Source organism: Mizuhopecten yessoensis, unplaced genomic scaffold (assembly GCF_002113885.1).
Source record: "Mizuhopecten yessoensis strain PY_sf001 unplaced genomic scaffold, ASM211388v2 scaffold3049, whole genome shotgun sequence".
NCBI classification, from domain to species: Eukaryota; Metazoa; Mollusca; class Bivalvia; order Pectinida; family Pectinidae; genus Mizuhopecten; species Mizuhopecten yessoensis.
The window spans coordinates 183,249-206,997 of NW_018404850.1; the positions used below are offsets into that span (position 1 = coordinate 183,249).

The 23,749-nt window shown below is 37.8% G+C and overlaps 1 protein-coding gene across 2 annotated transcripts in view; it reads left to right on the top strand.

Annotated features, from left to right (window-relative positions):
- Positions 1–23,749, top strand: part of LOC110446913 (solute carrier organic anion transporter family member 4A1-like) — a 34,682-nt gene that overhangs the window by 5,212 nt on the left and 5,721 nt on the right. For both annotated transcript variants that reach the window (XM_021492253.1, XM_021492254.1), the window contains exons 2-9: positions 3,782–4,120; positions 4,408–4,522; positions 5,821–5,923; positions 10,190–10,311; positions 10,567–10,734; positions 11,153–11,242; positions 13,937–14,144; positions 22,682–22,838. In XM_021492253.1, the coding sequence (XP_021347928.1) occupies positions 3,782–4,120; positions 4,408–4,522; positions 5,821–5,923; positions 10,190–10,311; positions 10,567–10,734; positions 11,153–11,242; positions 13,937–14,144; positions 22,682–22,838 (1,302 nt within the window). The remainder of the gene's footprint in view (positions 1–3,781; positions 4,121–4,407; positions 4,523–5,820; positions 5,924–10,189; positions 10,312–10,566; positions 10,735–11,152; positions 11,243–13,936; positions 14,145–22,681; positions 22,839–23,749) is intronic.

The following is a 23,749-nucleotide window of genomic DNA, read 5'->3' on the forward strand; positions in this document are numbered from 1 at the left end:
TGATAAATCAATAGCCATTGTAATGTGTGGAAATGCATTGTAAAATTTGAAATATAGCATAATATTAATTTACTAAAATATAAAATTAACATTAAAATAGAATTGTTTGCCTACTGACCTTCCCTTTTTTCAGGCATGTTACCTGAAATAAACATTTTTTGTTTGGCTATAGCTATATTACCTTTAAAAACGTCACTGGTCACGCTTGGTCATTTTAGTATGCCTGCACCTGACCGTAAAGTCCATTATACCATTATATAATTATATTTTGCTGGTAAACAGTGGATACTTGTGTGATTATAATTGGACCAAACCATTATTTCTATCTTTTAGAACAGTGAAATACTGGTATACAATATGTGCAGTAAATTTTGCAATATTACTTTACCCAAGTCGGCATGGGATTGTGGTTGTAGATTGTGGTCCTTAAATCCAGTTGATTTATGTTCAGTCTGAGTGTGAGATACAATGTAAACAGATATATGTGACTCACTTTCTTAGTGGGGATACAATGTACTGTATACAGGTCATGTGACTGTGGGGATTGAAGTACTTCCTGATCAGCAATAGTTGACAGATATGGGACTAATGGTTTTTATATAATTACATAACCTTGTAATAGTATCTGTTGTATGCTATAGACATAATTACATTTTATGATTTAATACAGTGCCTTTATGAAATAATTTCTGAAAGGGATATCACTCAGCTGGTAGCAATACACACAGTGAATTGAAGTAGGTAATTTTACAAAGTATACATACATATATATGGGGTGGTCGGGTGGTGCAGTGGATAGTGCACTCGCCATTCAGCAAGGCGGCTGGGGTTTGATTCCCCGATCGGACGTGAAAAGGTATGGGGTCACCTGTCCGATCACGTGGGTTTTCTCCGGATTCTCTGGTTTCCTCCAACACTAAGACCCCGCACACGCTAACATCAGGGCCAACAAGCTTAAGAGTGATTTATATATAATAAGTTGACATAACTTGTTTCATAATTGTTGTAAAATGAATAAAGTTTATATTTATATTTTTATATATATGTAAATTATTAGAAATAATTTAAGTAAGTACTGAGGTAAGAGTTAAGAGAGGCAATTTTGTCATTTATAAGGTGTTCTTATTACAAGACATGTATTGTTGGTAATACAAAAGGTTACACTTTCTGTATGTATGCTAGCTTAAACTCACACTCCTAGGTCGCAAGCATCTGAGTTTAAGCTAGTATACATATAGAAAGTGCACGCTTACACAACAAGATTCAAGATTTTTTAAGATTTTTATTTCACACATATCATTATTACGAGTATATAAGTAATGAAACTCGTCCCCAATACCAGTATTACAGAGTGGGCATATTCTGTCCTGTCTTTGAATTCCCACCCATCTTCCTGTTTCTACTGGAAGCTTAATATTTGAAGTTCTAAATTTGCAGATAATTTTCCTATCTTTTGCATTTAATCGTATCAAATAGTCTTCTAAACCAAAGCAATATTTTGATGTATACGTAGAGTACAATCGCCCTCTGGATGAGGTGTCAATTTTAACCAGGATTGAATAAACTGATCGTGGAATTTATGTATAATTGCAGCTTAATCGACATAAAAACTTTCCCCAAGCATGAGACCAACGTAATAGCCCTGTAATTATCCAACTTTTTGCAATCACCTTTGTTCTTATAGATTGGATTGATTATTCCTGTACTTCAACTTTTCGGTATTATACCAGTGTCCAAAATTATATTAAACATATCAACATATACAGTTAAAAAAAAAATCTGACGACAAAAGAAATGTTCCTTTATGCCTCACCCTGCTGAAAAAACCTAAGTCGGCTAACATGGAACCTGGTACAGAATTATGCATACCTAAAATCTCAGAGTCCTTGTTTAATAAATGAGAATCCTGTGGCAGTGTAACAGTAAAACTGACTGGATTTGAATCCAGAGTTCTAGCTCTTTGATAACCCAGTGTACGTACCAGCTCTTTGATAACCCAGTGTACAAGCTTTTTGATAACCCAGAGTATGTACCAGCTCTTTGATAACCCAGAGTACGTACCAGCTCTTTGATAACCCAGTGTACAAGCTCTTTGATAACCCAGTGTACAAGCTCTTTGATAACCCAGAGTACAAGCTCTTTGATAACCCAGTGTACGTACCAGCTCTTTGATAACCCAGTGTACAAGCTCTTTGATAACCCAGAGTACTAGCTCTTTTATAACCCAGAGTACCTAAGCTCTTTGATAACCCAGAGTTACTAGCTCTTTGATAACCCAGAGGACTAGCTCTTTGATAACCTAGTGTTCTAAGCTCTTTGGTAACCCAGAGTACTAGCTCTTTGATAATCTAGAGTACTAGCTCTTTGATAACCAAGAGTACTAGCTCTTTGATAACCTAGAGTACTAGCTCTTTGGTAACCCAGAGTACTAGCTCTTTGATAATCCAGAGTTCTAGCTCTTTGATAACCCAGAGTTCTAGCTCTTTTTCCAACGTTTTCTACACCAACCCATGTTTTTAATTGAAATTAGGCCATGAGCAATGCCACATGACTTGACGAGATCTCACGTTACTGAAGGTATTTCCCAACGTTATGACGTAGGCTGGAGAAATCTAAGTCACGTGGCATTAGAAGGCGGGGCTATCAAAAAACTAGAGTAAAACAGAGTAAGTTTGAAAAAATATGTTTTTAGTGATTGTATTGGTTGTTTGAGGCATGTTATGTATGTTCATCTTGTGCATAAAGAATAGATCTTTCGATCCATGTGCGACATGTGTGTGAAAGTGACAATTTGTTTTTAAAATATCAGTTTGAAGTGCGCTCCGGGCGCAGGTTGCATATTTCCCGCACATTATAGAGGGCTGTAGTTCTGACGTTAATCGACGACAGAACGATATGAAAAAAGTTGATAAAATGTCAGAATAATTCGGACTACTTGTTGATGAGACAAGAAGACTAGTTCGATCCTTTGATGTACATCAAAAAAATCTTGCAGTCACGTAATGGTAAAAATTGACAGGCTTTGAAGTTGGGTGTCTCTCCTTTGTAATCTTCAAAGGACAGGTATCAGCCTAGCGATTGGTCATTTTTTTTACCTGAGACCAATCAAACAGCTATCTTCGTGCCTTCAATTTTGCTATGACATATTCCAGGGGTGTAGAGAGCAAAAGTGAGCGTAACCCCTGGATATCGAGGATGAGGTCACATGGGGTCAAATGTATTAGGAAAAGTTTATTTCTGATACTGTATTTGTATAGTCCTTTTCACCAGATACAGAATAATGCAAACATATTGTACTTAATAGAAATGTAGAAAATAATGTACAATGTATTCAGTATATAGTATATAGAACATGTAGTAGTTAAAAACTTAACATTTCCTCTTCTGAATAATCCACCAAGAGGCACTGGGCTTGGATATTAGGCCTAAAGCTTGTTTGAATAAAACGCTATGAAGTTAAATCAAGTGACTGACCTAATTCCATTTTCATAGTCACAGGGGTCAAATCTGTTAAGGATGTAAAAGTCTTCTCCTAAATACACTGACTGACTAGTGTCATAATATTTGGCCAGTAGCATGATGGAATAAAGGGCTATAGAAGGAATTTCAATAACCAAGAGTTGTCTTAAGTCCAGATATAAAAAGTCTTAATAAAAAAAAGGCTGAGATATTTGGAGTGAAGGGCTGTATTCTTTTTCCTTTTTATATAATTACATTTGAGGAAAAGAAAAACTTTAGTTAACTTAAGTTATTTATTTTTATTATTTATTATTTTTTATAGATGATGGCTATTAGCGGATTCGTGAATGTGATTATATCCTCCATTGAGCGACGTTATGATCTGACGAGCGCCGAGTCCGGACTTGTCGCCAGTGCCTACGATATCTCCTCCGCCATTCTTATACTTCCAGTCAGCTACTTCGGGGGACTAGGCTCAAAGCCACGTTATATTGGTATAGGCTTTTTACTGTTTGGACTTTCTTGCATCCTGTTTGCTTTTCCTCACTTCCTGTCTGGGATATACGATTCTGGAATAGACGATGGTGGACTGTGTGTACTGGGAAACTCGGCCGCGTCATCATGTGTTGGAGATCAAACTAACTCACTATCAAATTATAAGGTACTGCTAAGAATTCTTGGCTTTGGTACAATTCATGAACATCTATATGTTGACCTTGACCTCTGTCACAGTACTTGTAGGATTGGTACAGTACATGTACATCTATATGTTGACCTTGACCTCTGTTACAGTACTTGTAGGATTGGTACAGTACATGTACATCTATATGTTGACCTTGACCTCTGTTACAATACATGCATATACAACTGTACATCTATATGTTGACCTTGACTTCTGTAACAATACATGCATGTACATCTATATGTTGACCTTGACCTCTGTTACAGTACTTGTTCTATGCCTCTATGATCCTAATGGGAGCAGGAACCACACCGCTGTACACCCTGGCGACGGCCTTCATCGAGGAGAGTGTCCCTGTACGGTCTTCTTCCTTCTACCTAGGTATACAGTTCTATATATCACCTGCCGTGAAACCTGAAGGGTCTTTATTCCTTTTACAATTCCTTACAGGAACAAGATTTTCAAATAGACACATAAAGCTCTGTATATGTGGATTTGCGGTTATGCTAAAATATATTCATGTAAATTTTAGTCATATTACCGGTGCATAGCTGGGCTAAAGGCTACATGTAAGCCCAGGTGACGGGTCAGGGATCTGTCTAGGTCTCCACAGGGTTCAGGGCAGCACCCTGGTAGGGGGTGAGGGGGCCTTTTGTTGGAAAATGGTTTAAAGAATTTGGAAGCATGAAAATTGGTATCCAAGATGGTTATTTAAAGACACATTTTAAGTGCCAGTGAGTAGTATTAGTATCTAGTTAACAATTAAATACAATTATATGATGGTATCCTGATGACATGGTGTCAAGCTTTGTTTTTGTTTAGTGGTGACCATTTGGACATGAGGAACACAGAGATTTTTTGTGTAATTCTGTTTTTTTGCGTTCTAAGGACGCTATATATACGCTTCTGTCTAGGAGAGGGCAGTCATAGACTTTATCTGCTGCTCAAGTCCTGTATCTATGATCTAAGCTATAAAATAATCTGAAATAGAAATACTGTAGTCAGTCTATATCTAATCTAATCAAAGTTCATCACCTACGTGTATAAATAAGGTCGTAAAATCATATGTACCAGGTATTGCTTTCTTGTGGATGTCGTTCTGATATGAGTGTTGTTTATCTCCGGGTGTACATGGTACATGGCTATAAATATTGTTTTTTTCTGGGTGACACTTATGAGTTTAAATAAAATGAAATGTTAACGAACAGCTTTAAGGTAACATTGTAAAGTAAACCTGAGTGAAAGACAAGTATATCTCTAATACATTGTACTCGTTCACCTGTAATTGCCAAACCTTACATTTAAGTAACTTGCAGGATGACAAGGTGTTATCATTGAAATAGCAATTGGGAAAGAATAGTTATTGCTAAAAATGAAATAATTTATCATAAAAGTGATTGATTTGTAATGTAATAATCTTGAAGCCTGTTTCAACTATTCTTAACTGAGGGTTACATTCAGGAATTAAAAAATATGATAATTATTTAACTCATTAAAATATAAGTTTTATGCTTAAGTGTGTTTGAGTCACATATTTCCAAAAAAAAAAAAAGATTTTTTTTTTTTAATGAAACGATAAATATAACTAAAATAAAAGGACAATAATTAAAATTAGGAGGTATTTATAAAAATGTATCTTTTTGAAGGATATACATGTCTGTAGTACTGTTTTATTGTAGGTATATATTATGGTGCCAGCATCCTTGGTCCGGCACTCGGGTTCCTGTTGGGCGGTGTGTTGTTAGATGTGTATGTGGATTTCAATGTAGTCGATACAGGCAGGTAGGTAATATAAAGATGTCTTATATAAAAAATGAAAATTATCAGAAATCCAAATCCATATAAAAAAAACTTGATCTATACAAAGAACAGTCAAACGTTACATTTTGCTGAGGTAGTATGTACTATTGTGATAAAAATATAGGATCTTACATGACTTTCCATTTCATATGAGATTTATGAAAAAAGCTAAAATGAAAAATTTGTGACGAGTTTCATAAATTTCATATGAAATGAAAACAAGTGTAAGATCCTTTTATCACATAATCAAGATTTGTGGCATTTATTCGTGTAAAGCCACCAGTTTGACTCCAGTGCTCAGGTCTGTGATGTCATGTACTTGTCCTTGGCGTGACGTCACAATTGAAACTTACAACCAATCACAGGGCTGAATAGGTCATATATATTACATGGGTTAATACGCAAAAAATATGACATAGGTATATTCACTGGATAACACCACGAACTTAGATAACAATCTAATCTAATTCCGTGATAACACGGTACATTATGTGATACTGAATAACACCACGGACTTAGATAACAATCTAATCTAATTCGTGATAACACGGTACATTATGTGATACTGGATAACACCACGGACTTAGATAACAATCTAATCTAATTCCGTGATAACACAGTACATTATGTGATACTGGATAACACCACGGACTTGGATAACAATCTAATCTAATTCCGTGATAACACGGTACATTATGTGATAAATCTATTTTGTTCGGAGGCTACACCTACAATATGTATATGTAATAATGTATGGATTTCAGCTCAGTTATACAGAGCTATATCCCTTACTTATAGTCACTGTTCTTCACCTCATCTTTCATGCAGATCTTGCATACAAATTTACTTTTTTAAAGTTACCAAATTTTGTACGTGATATCCAAGGATGGCTGAGAGTCATAACAGAAATCAGGTCATACTCCCTAGTATGTACAAAGTTCACCATTTATCACTTTATCTAAGACATATACAGTTTCCAAATTTTGCATGAGAATACCACTTACAGTCATAGAGTGTCTTGTTATCAGGTCTCATTTGCAACTTATAGGGTAAAGTGACAGTGAGTCGGACACGATATAAAGTCGGACACTTTCTTTGTTGTTTTATGTGGTTTTCTATCCTTACAATCCGGTCTTTCCCTGTAGCTATGCTTAAACAAGCTTCTTATGAACATAGAGTTATCTTTCTTTGGTTACTAATGCCCTTCCTGTCCTTTTCAATACGGTCCCAGAGAAGTCCAGTCAGCGGGAATTTTGAGCTAACCCAAATAAGAATTGTTCAGTTTCAATCGTAATGATACGACTGGGATTTGATAAAGCTCTTGCATGAAGAGAAAAGAATATACTGAAAAGAAAGAAATATGTTAGAATAACGTTATTTTCTAGACATTTTAAAGCATTTTCTAACTGGTGTTTTGTTTTTCAAGTTTAAACAAAAGTACCCAATTCGATATTGAGTCGGACACAAAAATATGTTAAAGGGCCTGTTTCCAGTAATGTTAATTCTCCATAGGAGCCTGCCCCCGTATANAATAACAAAGTATATAACGCTTCTGCATTAATTTCTGTGCCTTATATGCCCATCTCTTCCTCACCGCCGCCACTTCCAGCTATGATGCCCATCTCTTCCTCGCCACCGCCACTTCCAGCTATGATGCCCATCTCTTCCTCGCTGCCACCACTTCCAGCTTCGTTGCCCATCTCTTCCTTGCTATCCACACTGTCCAATTCATTGTCTTTTTCTCCAAAACTTCCTATCCCTTCAGTACAACAGCCTCCTCAGTTGGCAATACACTCAGTGTTTCCGTTACCCAAATTACCAAAGAAAAGACCAGCACAGGAATATTTTGTAATAACGGCAGATGAGATATTTGACCCACGGAAGAAAGCATCTGAATTAAAAATTATACAGGAACTAATTAGGAGGGAATAACGTTTAGAATGTGAAAAGAAAAGAGCAGCAAAAGCACTTGCCGTTACCAATAAGGGAAGTGGACGTGGATGTGGTCGTGGTCGTTGACGTGGACGCGGGAAAGGTCCGACAAAATGACCTGATATGAACTCTAAACAGAGAATATATGCATAATGGTTTCCGTTAATTTGTAATTGAAACTTTTACTTTGTTTTACGTGTATATAGATCTGTATTGTGTAAAATGTGTTCATTGATCAGATATTATTATTTGGCAGCTTTATTACCAATAATGTACGCACTAAAATAAAGCGTGCTTTGTTTTGCGCCTATTCCACCTTAGTGATAATGTATTATACAATTATAGAATGGGTATGAGGGAAATAGCACATTTATGGTCCCCCGAGGTGAAAAACTATTTCCTGAGGCGGCGAAATGACAACAGCGAAAATGGCCACCGATGAAGGCTGTTTTGTCGTTGTAAAGAGGAGTTACAGCAGATTTTGGACGCTAAACGTAACCTAAATACAAAAGCTGTTATAAAGACTGGCGTGAATTCACTTTAATCTTATTTAACAGAACGGAATGACGGAAGCGTCGACGAGTAGGGTCATGCAAGCTCTTTTAAAAAAAACCAGGATAGGACTACTGCAGTAGATCTAGATATGGTAGGGAAACAATGGTGACTATGAGATTCAGTCTATAAAAACACTTCTTGAATGTTAGAAATAAAGATATCATCAACGACGATGCATACAGTACTTCCTATTGTATTTTTTTCTCTTTCAGTCTTTGAAATTGTAAAAGGAAATGAATAAATAAATTCATTTGTACAATTGACTTTACTGGATGAATTATTTGTTTCGTTATAATAAAACAGTTAAAGAATGGGTAATTCGGGGAAAAGCAAATTTATGGTCACCCTTGGTGAAAAACTATTTCCTTCGACGGCTTCGCCGCCTCGGGAAATAGTTTTTCACCTCGGGGGACCATAAATGTGCTATTTCCCTCATACCCATTCTATAACTGTATAATACACCATGTCATGCGGTGTCAGTTTCTACTCCGACAGTCCCTATCCTCTTCCAGGTTCGTTGTAATTCTCTATCTTGGCGAGTATAATATTAGATCTAGTAAAATGGAAAACTAAACGAATTATATAAAGCTCGCCACCATTAACAGACTACTCATTTACATAAGATTAAATAACAATGTTGGTAAGATGAAGACAACTCCGAAACAGTAACGTAAACCATACCTTTTAATAGTAGAGGGTTGTTCCAATAGCACAAGCTAACTACGGTGAAATAGGTCTTGACAAGTGATTTCACTCAAGATTTTGTAATAAATAATAATTTCTGCGAAAATGAAGTCAAGATGCCTGTACAACAAAAGAAAGTTAAGTAAAACAATGGAAAGGGCCATGAAATACATTTAAAAAGTCAATAATTTGAACGAGAACATTCTTGCTTTTGGTCATCTGGAGACTGTCCGATTCTATATCACAAGGTAAATCAGGTGTCCGACTCAATATAGAAAGCGTCCGACTCACTATCAAATTGCCATATTGCGATTCGTTTCGATTTGTCTTACGCTATATGATGAAAGGAGAAGAGTTCCGAGAAGCATTTGAAAGAGAAAAACGTAGACTATCGGATGATATCCATTGCATTTCAGTAGATTATATAGAACGAAAGCAATTTGAGTTTTAACAGAGGAGGCGTCCGACTCACTGTCACTTTACCCTAATATACGGAGTAACTCCCCTTTGTTCATCACTCCATTTCCTGGAATTGCCGATTTTACATGTAGGTACTTCTTTAAGGTCACAGGCTAGAGCTATTGAAATGGGGTTCTGAGCCCCTCCATCTATAGATCAAAGAGAGTTATCCCCCTTTGGTATTAGGATACAAAAGTTGGCCTGGAGATGCGGACTATGGATTATTTGTCATACTTTGATTTTACACCATATTGAATAATGTTTTGATAAAGGTGGTTAGAGGTATTGAAATGTGGTTCTGAGCCCCTCCATCTATAGATCAAAGAGAGTTATCCCCCTTTGGTATTAAGATACAAAAGTTGGCCTGGAGATGCGGACTATGGATTGTTTGTCATACTTTGATAGTTTGTGTTTTTATTCATGGAAAAAATGTTGATGTCAGTATCAAAATTAAGTGAGTTCTCAGAAATGTTTTTTTCAAAAATATTTCTCAAAGTCAGCAAAACCTGAAGTATTCATGGAATTGGGTGGTTCTGGTATCATTATTTTGAACAGTGCTTTTATGTAAATAATGCTTAACATCTTTCATGAATGTTGTCTTGTGATTGTGTGTTCCAGCTTGACAATTGACTCCACAAGTTCCCGCTTTGTGGGGGCGTGGTGGGTAGGCTTTGTGTTCTGTGGAGTGCTGGCTGTAATTATTACTGGCCCTTTAGCTGCCTTCCCTCCAGTACTACCAAGTAAGTCTGCAGGCTACATTTTATAATCTACCCAGCTTTAAAAACAGATACCAGTGAATCAGGAAGTACTTACTACATGTATTAAAAGGCTCTGAATTCTTTTTAGCAACTTTAATTTTCTACGTTATAATTTTAAACATATAAAATTCAGTAAACAGACAATTATAATTTCTTTCCAAAGGGTATGAAATATTGGATGAAAATTAATTGATAAAATTGTGAGTAACATTCCTGTGAACTTATATATATTAACAGATTCAGCACAGTATGTGTCAGAACGTCAGAAGGAAGTGTACAAAAACAAGGGAATGTCACCAGACGGGGCGACGGGAACTGTCAGTCTCGGTAACATTTGGACATCACTGAAGATGCTTCTTACAAATCCCACCTATGTATTCCTCAGCCTCGCAACAGCAACAGACGGTATGTCCATGTGCATCATGTACTTTTCTCCTCCATTAGACAGAGATGTTCACACTTCCGGTGGTCAGGGAAAGATTAATAGAATCTTCCCCTGCCTTGAGGGTGTGACAGAGAAATCTCCTACCCGAGGGGTGATGTTTTTTGGTTGTCTAACCAGAGGCTCTGCCCCCGAGAGTGGGAGAATAATAGAATCTATCACTCCTGTGTGATGTAGACAGAGATTTTTTTTTAGGTTTAGCAAGAGGTTTTGCCGAGTGCTAATTAAACCTAAAAAATATTTCATTCCGAGGGTTGAGATATCTGTCTACATCACACAGGAGTGATTGATTATTTTTCTCCCACATTTTCATACCGTAAATACAGTGTATTGTACTATATAATTGACAGTATTGATGAAGGTTTACTCTCTGTTTTGTAGGGATACTGTTGGTTGGTATTTCCACGTTTATCCCTAAGTTTATAGAGATACAGTTTGGCCTGCCATCCTCTACTGCTGCCCTCTACGTTGGTAAGTCACGTTATTATTTGTTAAAAAATATCAGGCCACATTTTGAGATTATGAATGAACGACCTTCATATTCATGGTCATAAGGGTCGAATGTGTTAAAAACTTTGAACAACATCTACTGAATAACCAAAAGGCCTAGGTTGATGATTGGCCAGTTACATTCTGGGATAAAGGGCTATTTATATCACAACACCTATATTCAAGGTCACAGGGGTCAAATTTTCTAGAAAACATGTAACCAACTTCTGAATAAAAAAATATGTTTAAGAGGATGGTTATAGTTTGGCCAGTAGCATTTTCAAATGAAGATCTACTAAGTTTGTTTAAATGAATGACATTCACCAATTACCAGGTTACTGTAGCGTCAGATATGTTGAAAACTTTAAATGACTTCTTCTAAATAACCAAAATTCCTATGATGATGATATTTGTCCAGTAGCTTGTTAGGATGAAGAGCTATCAAACAGTTCAAATCAGTAACGTTCATCCACATTCAAGGTCACAAGGGTCAAATGTGTTCCAAATCCTTTGAACGACATCCTCTGCATAACCAAACGTCACAGTTAGCACGTTGGGATCAAGGTCTTTCAATTTCGTTTAAATGAATTGCTTATGCTGATTTCAAGGTCACAGATGTGAACTATTCTAAAATAGTTCACTTCTTCCGAATAACCACGAGGCCTAGAGTGATGATATTTAGCAGTAGCAAGAAGGGATAAATATCCACAAAGGTTGTTTAAATTCAAGGTCACAAGGATCAAATGTTAAACCTTTCAATCACCTCTTCTAATAAGACTAGATTTATTAAGCCCATTAAAATATTGGTCCACTTTTAAGGTTACAAGTGTGAGATTAATACCAGGTGAGCGACGCAGGCTTATTCGGCCTCTTGATTTGGTTTGTAGCTGTTCCTGGAGGTGTCAGTGATCCTTTATTTAGGGGGTTAAGTGGTTTGTAGGTTTTGTAGCTGTTCCTGGAGGTGTCAGTGATCCTTTATTTAGGGGGTTAAGTGGTTTGTAGGTTTTGTAGCTGTTCCTGGAGGTGTCAGTGATCCTTTATTTAGGGGGTTAAGTGGTTTGTAGGTTTTGTAGCTGTTCCTGGAGGTGTCAGTGACCCTTTATTTAGGGGGTTAAGTGGTTTGTAGGTTTTGTAGCTGTTCCTGGAGGTGTCAGTGACCCTTTATTTAGGGGGTTAAGTGGTTTGTAGGTTTTGTAGCTGTTCCTGGAGGTGTCAGTGACCCTTTATTTAGGGGGTTAAGTGGTTTGTAGGTTTTGTAGCTGTTCCTGGAGGTGTCAGTGACCCTTTATTTAGGGGGTTAAGTGGTTTGTAGGTTTTGTAGCTGTTCCTGGAGGTGTCAGTGACCCTTTATTTAGGGGGTTAAGTGGTTTGTAGGTTTTGTAGCTGTTCCTGGAGGTGTCAGTGACCCTTTATTTAGGGGGTTAAGTGGTTTGTAGGTTTTGTAGCTGTTCCTGGAGGTGTCAGTGACCCTTTATTTAGGGGGTTAAGTGGTTTGTAGGTTTTGTAGCTGTTCCTGGAGGTGTCAGTGACCCTTTATTTAGGGGGTTAAGTGGTTTGTAGGTTTTGTAGCTGTTCCTGGAGGTGTCAGTGACCCTTTATTTAGGGGGTTAAGTGGTTTGTAGGTTTTGTAGCTGTTCCTGGAGGTGTCAGTGACCCTTTATTTAGGGGGTTAAGTGGTTTGTAGGTTTTGTAGCTGTTCCTGGAGGTGTCAGTGACCCTTTATTTAGGGGGTTAAGTGGTTTGTAGGTTTTGTAGCTGTTCCTGGAGGTGTCAGTGACCCTTTATTTAGGGGGTTAAGTGGTTTGTAGGTTTTGTAGCTGTTCCTGGAGGTGTCAGTGACCCTTTATTTAGGGGGTTAAGTGGTTTGTAGGTTTTGTAGCTGTTCCTGGAGGTGTCAGTGATCCTTTATTTAGGGGGTTAAGTGGTTTGTAGGTTTTGTAGCTGTTCCTGGAGGTGTCAGTGACCCTTTATTTAGGGGGTTAAGTGGTTTGTAGGTTTTGTAGCTGTTCCTGGAGGTGTCAGTGACCCTTTATTTAGGGGGTTAAGTGGTTTGTAGGTTTTGTAGCTGTTCCTGGAGGTGTCAGTGACCCTTTATTTAGGGGGTTAAGTGGTTTGTAGGTTTTGTAGCTGTTCCTGGAGGTGTCAGTGATCCTTTATTTAGGGGGTTAAGTGGTTTGTAGGTTTTGTAGCTGTTCCTGGAGGTGTCAGTGACCCTTTATTTAGGGGGTTAAGTGGTTTGTAGGTTTTGTAGCTGTTCCTGGAGGTGTCAGTGACCCTTTATTTAGGGGGTTAAGTGGTTTGTAGGTTTTGTAGCTGTTCCTGGAGGTGTCAGTGATCCTTTATTTAGGGGGTTAAGTGGTTTGTAGGTTTTGTAGCTGTTCCTGGAGGTGTCAGTGACCCTTTATTTAGGGGGTTAAGTGGTTTGTAGGTTTTGTAGCTGTTCCTGGAGGTGTCAGTGATCCTTTATTTAGGGGGTTAAGTGGTTTGTAGGTTTTGTAGCTGTTCCTGGAGGTGTCAGTGATCCTTTATTTAGGGGGTTAAGTGGTTTGTAGGTTTTGTAGCTGTTCCTGGAGGTGTCAGTGACCCTTTATTTAGGGGGTTAAGTGGTTTGTAGGTTTTGTAGCTGTTCCTGGAGGTGTCAGTGATCCTTTATTTAGGGGGTTAAGTGGTTTGTAGGTTTTGTAGCTGTTCCTGGAGGAGCGGGCGGTACTCTTCTGGGGGGGTACATCATCAAGAGGTTTGATATGAATGTCAAGAGGATTCTCCACGTAACTATAGCAGCCGTCACTGGAAGTCTCATGTTCGGCCTTGTACTCATCTTAAACTGTCCCAGCATTCCGTTCGCAGGAGTCAATATTGGCTATGGAAGTACCGACATAAAAAGGTCAGTTCAACCAATGAAGCAATGAGAAATCAGTTGATTCAACAACTCTATCTTTTAGGAAATTTTGGAAAATGTCATTGAAGTTCAAAATATTTAAACAATTTATGGGTAAGTGAAGGCACATATATTTATATATATAAAACCAAACATTAAGACTAGTATAATTCGTGTTTTGTTTTATCTATATTTTTACTGTCACATGGACATTTAAAACGTGAATATGGCAACTAAACCAACAGGGCCAGACCCAGCAATGATACTTCTACATTTATAGGTTAAAGTAAAATGTCACTGTAGTTAATCATACTTATATTTCAAGTTTCCAAGAATCACTAGGTCAAAGGTCAATGTCAGAATTACTTCAACTGATTTTTGGCCGGATTGCAACGTAATCAGGGCTTATAGATTGGCGATTCCTGTCCGTCCGTCTGACTGTCCATCCATCCATCTGTCTGCCTGTCTGTCTGTCTGTCTGTATGCACTAAGGTTAAGAAGAAGGGTTAAGCTCAGTTTCCAAGTTTTTGATTATCATCCCACATCAACTAAACTTGCATGGCTTATGTATCTAAGGATGTTTATCACACTTGATGCTTTGGATGCTGCTTCTGACCTACATTTTCCGCTTGACTGATCAGGTTAAGAAGTTTGGTTTAAATCTATTAATAAATATACAACATTTGATATAGTGCCCTACCTAGCTAACATAAGCCACTCTAAAGTGCTTTATAGTACATAGATATACAATTTTATACAATCAATACAATTAGCATATACATTAATCAATACAATATTGAGGAATCCGCAGGAGCTGCCTTATCAGGCGCTAACTACTAGTCCTATGCCACCTGGCTAATATATCTCCCTGTGTGTGTGTTGGAGTTGTATTTTGTTTAGGTCACTTACCAAGTAACTACTTTTCCTACATCAACTAAACTAGCATGGCTTATGTATCTAAGGATGCTTGTCACATTCAATGCTTCGGATGCTGCTTCTGACTTACATTTCCCCTTGACTGACCAGGTTAAGAAGATTGGTTTAGGTCACTTACCAAGTAACTTCTTGTTGTACAACAACTAAACTTGCATCATGGCTTATATATCTTAAAGGATGCTTATCACATGGGATGCTTTACATGAAAATGTACTGTAGCAATCTGGCCATATCGCCATTGGCAGTTTCTTGTTGTTTTAAGCATAGTTAGGATGACCAATAGGCGAACTCGAAACCCCAGCACAATGAACAAATACAACCCTTAAAACTCTTCTCGATCATCAAAACCACAAAAAAAGAAAACACAGACACCATAGCACTTCATAAAAACGGGCACCTCACAACAGACCCAAAAAAGCCAAGGAGTCGACAAACTACTGAATAACATTACACACTAAAATCTGTAACTTCAAACAACTATCTAGGTATCACACTTCAAAACAACTTAAAAACGAACAAACACATTAACAACATCACAACAAATGCAAATAAATCACTAGGCTTTCTGAAACACAACCTAAAAATAAATTTACCACACATAAAGGAACATACATATGTAAGACCAAACCTCAAATACAGCTCTTCAGTTTGGGACCCTCATTACACAAATAACATAAATCAATTAGAAAAAGTACAATGAAGAGCAGCACAATACGTCCTAAACAAATACCATATCACAAGCTCAGTCACAGACATGATACATAACTTGCAATGGCCAACACTACACACATGCAGAGCAAGAACACACATTATTCTTCTCTACAAAATGATACACCAACAAGTAACACTACACACTAGCAATCTTATCCCTGCAGACACCAGAACACATCAAGGACACGACCTTATAGTTACAGACATATCTACACATCCAAAGACACATACAGACATTCATTCTTTCCATCCACCATAACACAGTGAAACCTTCTACCCAAAACAATCATCTAATCAAAAACACTAGAAGAATTTAGAACATGCACCACATATAACATAATCGAACATATACAAAACCTACAACATAACTAACACTCACTGCTTTTAACCTGTTTTAAACCTATAGCAATTAAAAATAAATAAAAATATCACTGTGCATAACAACGCACTACAGCACAAGACCACAATTCGTTAATCGTCCATATTGACAGATGAAGGTTTAAAGATGAAGATGAAGAATGCCATTACTTAATTCTGTAAATAGGTTGCATATGAAAAGTGGTTGAGACGAACGTCCAAGGGTGAATTGAGTACTGTGTTATTGTGTAAGTTAAGTTTGTATTTGACCTAGATATGAGGACCTTAGGTATTAAGGAACGCTGTTCCACTGCAGGTAAAACAATGGAGAGTTAAAACCGCTGTAGTCTCTAGCTTATACATACAAAAGCGTCCCTTTAACTTCATTTTGGATAAAACTGTTGTGGGACATGGTCAAGCTATCACTGATCAGGTAGTATGGTTGGTATCCTCGATATCCAGGGGTTACAGTACTGTCGCTCTCTACACCCCTCATCCTGGATATCCAGGGGTTACGATCACTTTCCTCTCTACACCCCTCATCCACGATATCTAGGGATTACACTCACTTTCCTCTCTACACCCCTCATCCTCGATATCCAGGGGTCACGCTCTCTTTCCTGTCTACGCCCCTCATCCTTGATATCCAGGGATTACACTCACTTTCCTCTCTATACCCCTGGAATCATCCTCGGTATAAAGGGTTTTACGCTCACTTTCCTCTCTACTCCCCTGGAATCATCCTCGGTATAAAGGGTTTTACGCTCACTTTCCTCTGTACACCCCTCATCCAGGATATCCAGGGGTTATGCTCACTTTCCTCTCTACACCCCCGGAATCATCCTCGGTATCCAGGGGGTACACTCACTTTCCTCTCTACCCCCCTCATCCAGGATATCCAGGGGGTACGCTCACTTTCCTCTCTACCCCCCTCATCCTCGATCACCAGGGGTTACGCTCACGTTCCTGTCTACGCCCCTCATCCTTGATATCCAGGGATTACACTCACTTTCCTCTCTATACCCCTCATGCTCGATATCCAGGGGTTACACTCCCTTTCCTCTCTACCCCCCTCATCCTCGATCACCAGGGGTTACGCTCACGTTCCTGTCTACGCCCCTCATCCTTGATATCCAGGGATTACACTCACTTTCCTCTCTACTCCCCACATCCAGGATATCCAGGGGTTATGCTCACTTTCCTCTCTACACCCCCGGAATCATCCTCGGTATCCAGGGGGTACACTCACTTTCCTCTCTACGCCCCTGGAATCATCCTCGGTATAAAGGGTTTTACGCTCACTTTCCTCTGTACACCCCTCATCCAGGATATCCAGGGGTTACGCTCTCTTTCCTCTCTACACCCCTGGAATCATCCGCGGTATCCAGGGTTTTACGCTCCCTTTCCTCTCTACACCCCTCATCGAGGATATCCAGGGGTTACGCTCACTTTCCTCTCTCCTCCCCTGGAATCATCCTCGGTATCCAGGGTTTTACGCTCACTTTCCTCTCTACACCCCTCATCCAGGATATCCAGGGGTTACGCTCACTTTCCTCTCTACACCCCTGGAATCACCCTCGATATCCAGGGGTTACGCTCAATTTCCTCTCTTCACCCCTCATCCTCGATATCCAGGGGTTACGCTCCCTTTCCTCTCTACACCCCTGGAATCACCCTCGATATCCAGGGGTTACGCTCACTTTCCTCTCTCCTCCCCTGGAATCATCCTCGGTATCCAGGGTTTTACGCTCACTTTCCTCTGTACACCCCTCATCCAGGATATCCAGGGGTTACGCTCACTTTCCTCTCTACACCCCTCATCCACGATATCCAGGGGTTACGCTCACTTTCGCTCTCTACACCCCTCATCCTCGATATCCAGGGGTTACGCTCACTTTCATCTCTTCACCCCTCATCCTCGATATCCGGGGGTTACACTCACTTTCCTCTATACACCCCTCATCCTGGATATCCAGGGGTTACGCTCCCTTTCCTCTCTACCCCCCTCATCCTCGATATCCAGGGGTTACGGTACTATGGCTCTCTACACCCCTCATCCTCGGTATCCAGGGGTTACGCTCACTTTCCTCTCTACACCCCTCATCCTCGATATCCAGGGGTTACGCTTACTTTCCTGTCTACACCCCTCATCCTTGATATCCAGGGGTTACGGTACTATCGCTCTCTACACCCCCCATTCTCGGTATCCAGGGGTTACGCTTACTTTCCTGTCTACACCCCTCATCCTCGATATCCAGGGGTTACGCTCACTTTCCTTTCTACACCCCTCATCCTCAATATCCAGGGGTTACGCTTACTTTCCTCTCTACACCCCTGGAACATGTCATAGCAAAATTGAAGGCCCAGTGTTTAACACCTTGTTGATGAGACAAGAAAATTAGTGGGATCCTTCGATGTACTTCAAAAGAATAATGCGGTCACGTATTGGTAAAAAATTACAGGCTTAGAAGTCGGGTGTCTCTCAATTGTCATCTTCATAGGCCAGGTATAGCCTAGCGATTGATCAGGTGTTTTTTACGCAAGACCAATCAAACAGCTATGTTCGTGCCTTTAATTTTGCTATGAAATATTCAAGGAGAGCACAAAGCAAAAGTGAGCGTAACACCTGGATATCGAGGATGTATGGTTAGTGTCAGTGACCATACTGCGATTGGGGTTCCTGGGTTCGAATCTCAGTCGGGTCCCATAACATTCTGACTCTCTGATCACTCTATTGTTGATATTTGTATGCTTTGTGCAATCTATCTTATTTTTCATAAAAGTTTGCAATACCTGGTTTTCTTTGATTTATTAAAGCCATGTCTGATTTGTAAAAAGTGTTCACTCGCTGTTACAGCTTTTGATAGTTGTACAGGAATCCTTAATGAGAAACTCTGGGTTTAGTTAGTTTCAGTTGTATACCTGATATTGTTTATACCTGACATTGTTTATACCTGTCATTGTTTATACCTGTCATTGTTTATACTATACCTGACATTGTTTATACCTGTCATTGTTTATACTATACCTGACGTTGTTTATACCTGTCATTGTTTATACTATACCTGACATTGTTTAAAACTGACATTTTTTGTATCTGACACTATTTATACATGATGTTGTTTATACCTGTCATTGTTTATACTATACCTGACATTGTTTATACCTGTCATTGTTTATACTATACCTGACATTGTTTATACCTGTCATTGTTTATACTATACCTGACATTGTTTATACCTGTCATTGTTTATACTATACCTGACATTGTTTATACCTGTCATTGTTTATACTATACCTGACATTGTTTATACCTGTCATTGTTTATACTATACCTGACATTGTTTATACCTGTCATTGTTTATACTATACCTGACATTGTTTATACCTGACATTGTTTATACTATACCCAACATTGTTTATACCTGTCATTGTTTATACTATACCTGACATTGTACAACTGACATTTTTTGTATTTGTCGTTGTTGATACCTGACGTTGTTTATATCTGTCATTGTTTACATCTGTCATTGTTTATACTATACCTGACATTGTTTATACCTTTCATTGTTTATAACTGACGTTGTTTATACCTTTCATTGTTTATAATATACCTGACGTTGTTTACATCTGTCATTGTTTATACTATACCTGACATTGTTTATATCTGTCATTGTTACACTATACCTGACATTGTTTATACCTGACATTGCTTATATCTGTCATTGTTTATACTATACCTGACATTGTTTATACCTGTCATTGTTTATACCTGACATTGTTTATAACTGACACTGTTTATAACTGTCATTGTTTATACCTGTCATTGTTTATACCTGACATTGTTTATACCTGACATTGTTTATACCTGTCATTGTTTATACTATACCTGACGTTGTTTATACCTGACGTTGTTTATACATGACATTGTTTATACCTGACATTGTTTAAACCTGTCATTGTTTATACTATACCTGACGTTGTTTATAACTGTCATTGTTTATACCTGTCATTGTTTATACCTGTCATTGTTTATACCTGACATTGTTTATTCCTGACATTGTTTATACCTGTCATTGTTTATACTATACCTGACGTTGTTTATACCTGACATTGTTTATACCTGACATTGTTTATACCTGACATTGTTTATACTATACCTGATGTTGTTTATACCTGTCATGGTTTATACCTGACATTGTTTAAACCTGTCATTGTTTATACTATTCCTGACATTGTTTATAACTGACATTGTTTTTATCTGTCATTGTTTATACCTGACGTTCATACCTGTCATTGTTTATCCTATACCTGACATTGTTTACACTATACCTGATATTGTTAATACTATACCTGACATTTTTTATATCTGTGACGTTGTTTATACCTGTCATTTTTAATACCTGTCATTGTTTATAACTGACATTGTTTATAACTGACATTGTTTATAACTGACATTGTTTTTATCTGTCATTGTTTATACCTGATGTTGTGTATACCTGTCATTGTTTATACCTGTCGTTCATACCTGTCATTGTTTATAGCTGACATTGTTTATACCTGACGTTGTTTATACATGACATTGTTTATAACTGACATTGTTTATATCTGTCATTGTTTATACCTGTCGTTCATACCTGTCATTGTTTATCCTATACCTGACATTGTTTATTCCTGACATTGTTTATACTATCCCTGACATTGTTTATCCGTGACATTGTTTATACCTGACGTTGTTTATACCTTACATTGTTTATACCTGACATTGCTTACATCTGTAATTGTTTATACTATACCTGAAATTGTTTATACCTGACATTTTTTATATCTGTGACGTTGTTTATACCTGTCATTTGTCATTGTTTATACTATACCTGACGTTGTTTATACTATACCTGACATTGTTTATACCTGACATTGCTTACATCTGTCATTGTTTATACTATACCTGAAATTATTTATAACTGACACTGTTTATACCTGACGTTGTTTATACCTGTCATTGTTTATACTATACCTGACATTGTTTATACTATACCTGATATTGTTAATACTATACCTGACATTTTTTATATCTGTCATTGTTTATACCTGATGTTGTTTATACCTGACATTGTTTATACCTTTCATTGTTTATACCTGTCATTGTTTATACTATACCTGACGTTGTTTATACCTGTCATTGTTTATACTATACCTGACATTGTTTATAACTGACACTGTTCATACCTGACGTTGTTTATACCTGTCATTGTTTATACTATACCTGACATTGTTTATAACTGACATTGTTTATATCTGTCATTGTTTATACCTGACATTGTTTATACCTGTTATTGTTTATACTATACCTGACATTGTTTATACCTGTCATTGTTTATACTATACCTGACGTTGTTTATACCTGTCATTGTTTATACTATACCTGACATTGTTTATAACTGACACTGTTCATACCTGACGTTGTTTATACCTGTCAATGTTTATACTATACCTGACATTGTTTATAACTGACATTGTTTATATCTGTCATTGTTTATACCTGACATTGTTTATACCTGTTATTGTTTATACTATACCTGACATTGTTTATACCTGTCATTGTTTATACTATACCTGACGTTGTTTATACCTGTCATTGTTTATACTATACCTGATGTTGTTTATACCTGTCATTGTTTATACTATACCTGACATTGTTTATAACTGACATTGTTTATACCTGACATTGTTTATACCTGTCATTGTTTATACTATACCTGACATTGTTTATACCTGACATTGTTTATACCTGTCATTGTTTATACTATACCTGACATTGTTTATACCTGACATTGTTTATACCTGTCATTGTTTATACTATACCTGACATTGTTTATACCTGACATTGTTTATACCTGTCATTGTTTATACTATACCTGACATTGTTTATACCTGACATTGTTTATACCTGTCATTGTTTATACTATACCTGACATTGTTTATACCTGACATTGTTTATACCTGTCATTGTTTATACTATACCTGACATTGTTTATACCTGACATTGTTTATATCTGTCATTGTTTATACTATACCTGACATTGTTTATACCTGACATTGCTTATATCTGTCGTTGTTTATACTATACCTGACATTGTTTATACCTGACATTGCTTATATCTGTCATTGTTTATACTATACCTGACATTGTTTATACCTGACATTGCTTATATCTGTCGTTGTTTATACTATACCTGACATTGTTTATACCTGACATTGTTTATACCTGTCATTGTTTATACTATACCTGACATTGTTTATACCTGACATTGTTTATATCTGTCGTTGTTTATATATGTCATTGTTTATACTATACCTGACATTGTTTATACCTGACATTGTTTATATCTGTCGTTGTTTATATTTGTCGTTGTTTATACTATACCTGACATTGTTTATACCTGACATTGTTTATATCTGTCGTTGTTTATACTATACCTGACATTGTTTATACCTGACATTGTTTATACCTAACATTGTTTTAACGATCATTGCAGCACTTCGTTCCTGGGAAGTTTTGTGAATCATACCTGTCACTCTAACTGTGGTTGTAGCCAGGATGAGTTCAATCCTATTTGTGGGCGGGACGGATTGACCTATTACTCGCCCTGCTACGCTGGCTGTCAGACAGTGGTCACGAATGAAGAAAATGTGGTCAGTATACTTAAGCTTATAATGAATAAACCAAAAACTCCATTGTAATGAAGGCTGAGAAATCTTGTCCCAAGGGTTTGAAGGTTTTTCAGGTCTACCATAATGTTCTAGATATTTTTTCCGCACATTTTGCTACTGTAAAAAAAATCTGATTTCCTTTAGCAATGGTGCATGATGTTTGGCAAAATCAATGATACAAGCCTGTTGTAATAATGGTAGTACTGCACTGACAAGGTTCTATAGTGACAAGGTTCTATAGTGACAAGGTTCTATAGTGACATGGGGACGTTTTCAGAATAAAGCTGCACAGTAAACTGTATTTTTCTGTTACCCTGGACAGGTGTTTCTCTTACCCTGGACAGGTGTATCTCTTACCCTGGACAGGTGTATTTCTTATCCTGGACAGGTGTTTCTCTTACCCTGGATAGGTGTATCTCTTACCCTGGACAGGTGTATCTCTTTCCCTGGACAGGTGTATCTCTTACCCTGGACAGGTGTTTCTCTTACCCTGGACAGGTGTATCTCTTACCCTGGACAGGTGTTTCTCTTACCCTGGTAAGGTGTTTCTCTTACTCTGGACAGGTGTTTCTCTTACCCGGGACAGGTGTATCTTTTACCCTGGACAGGTGTATCTCTTACCCTGGACAGGTGTTTCTCTTACCCTGGTCAGGTGTTTCTCTTACTCTGGACAGGTGTTTCTCTTACCCGGGACAGGTGTTTCTCTTACCCTGGACAGGTGTTTCTCTTACCCTGGATAGGTGTATCTCTTACCCTGGACAGGTGTATCTCTTACCCTTGACAGGTGTATCTCTTACCCTGGACAGGTGTTTCTCTTACCCTGGACAGGTGTATCCACACTTTTCCCAGTTCGAGCTTTTCTTGACTCGCACCCTAGTTTTTCGTCATAGCAA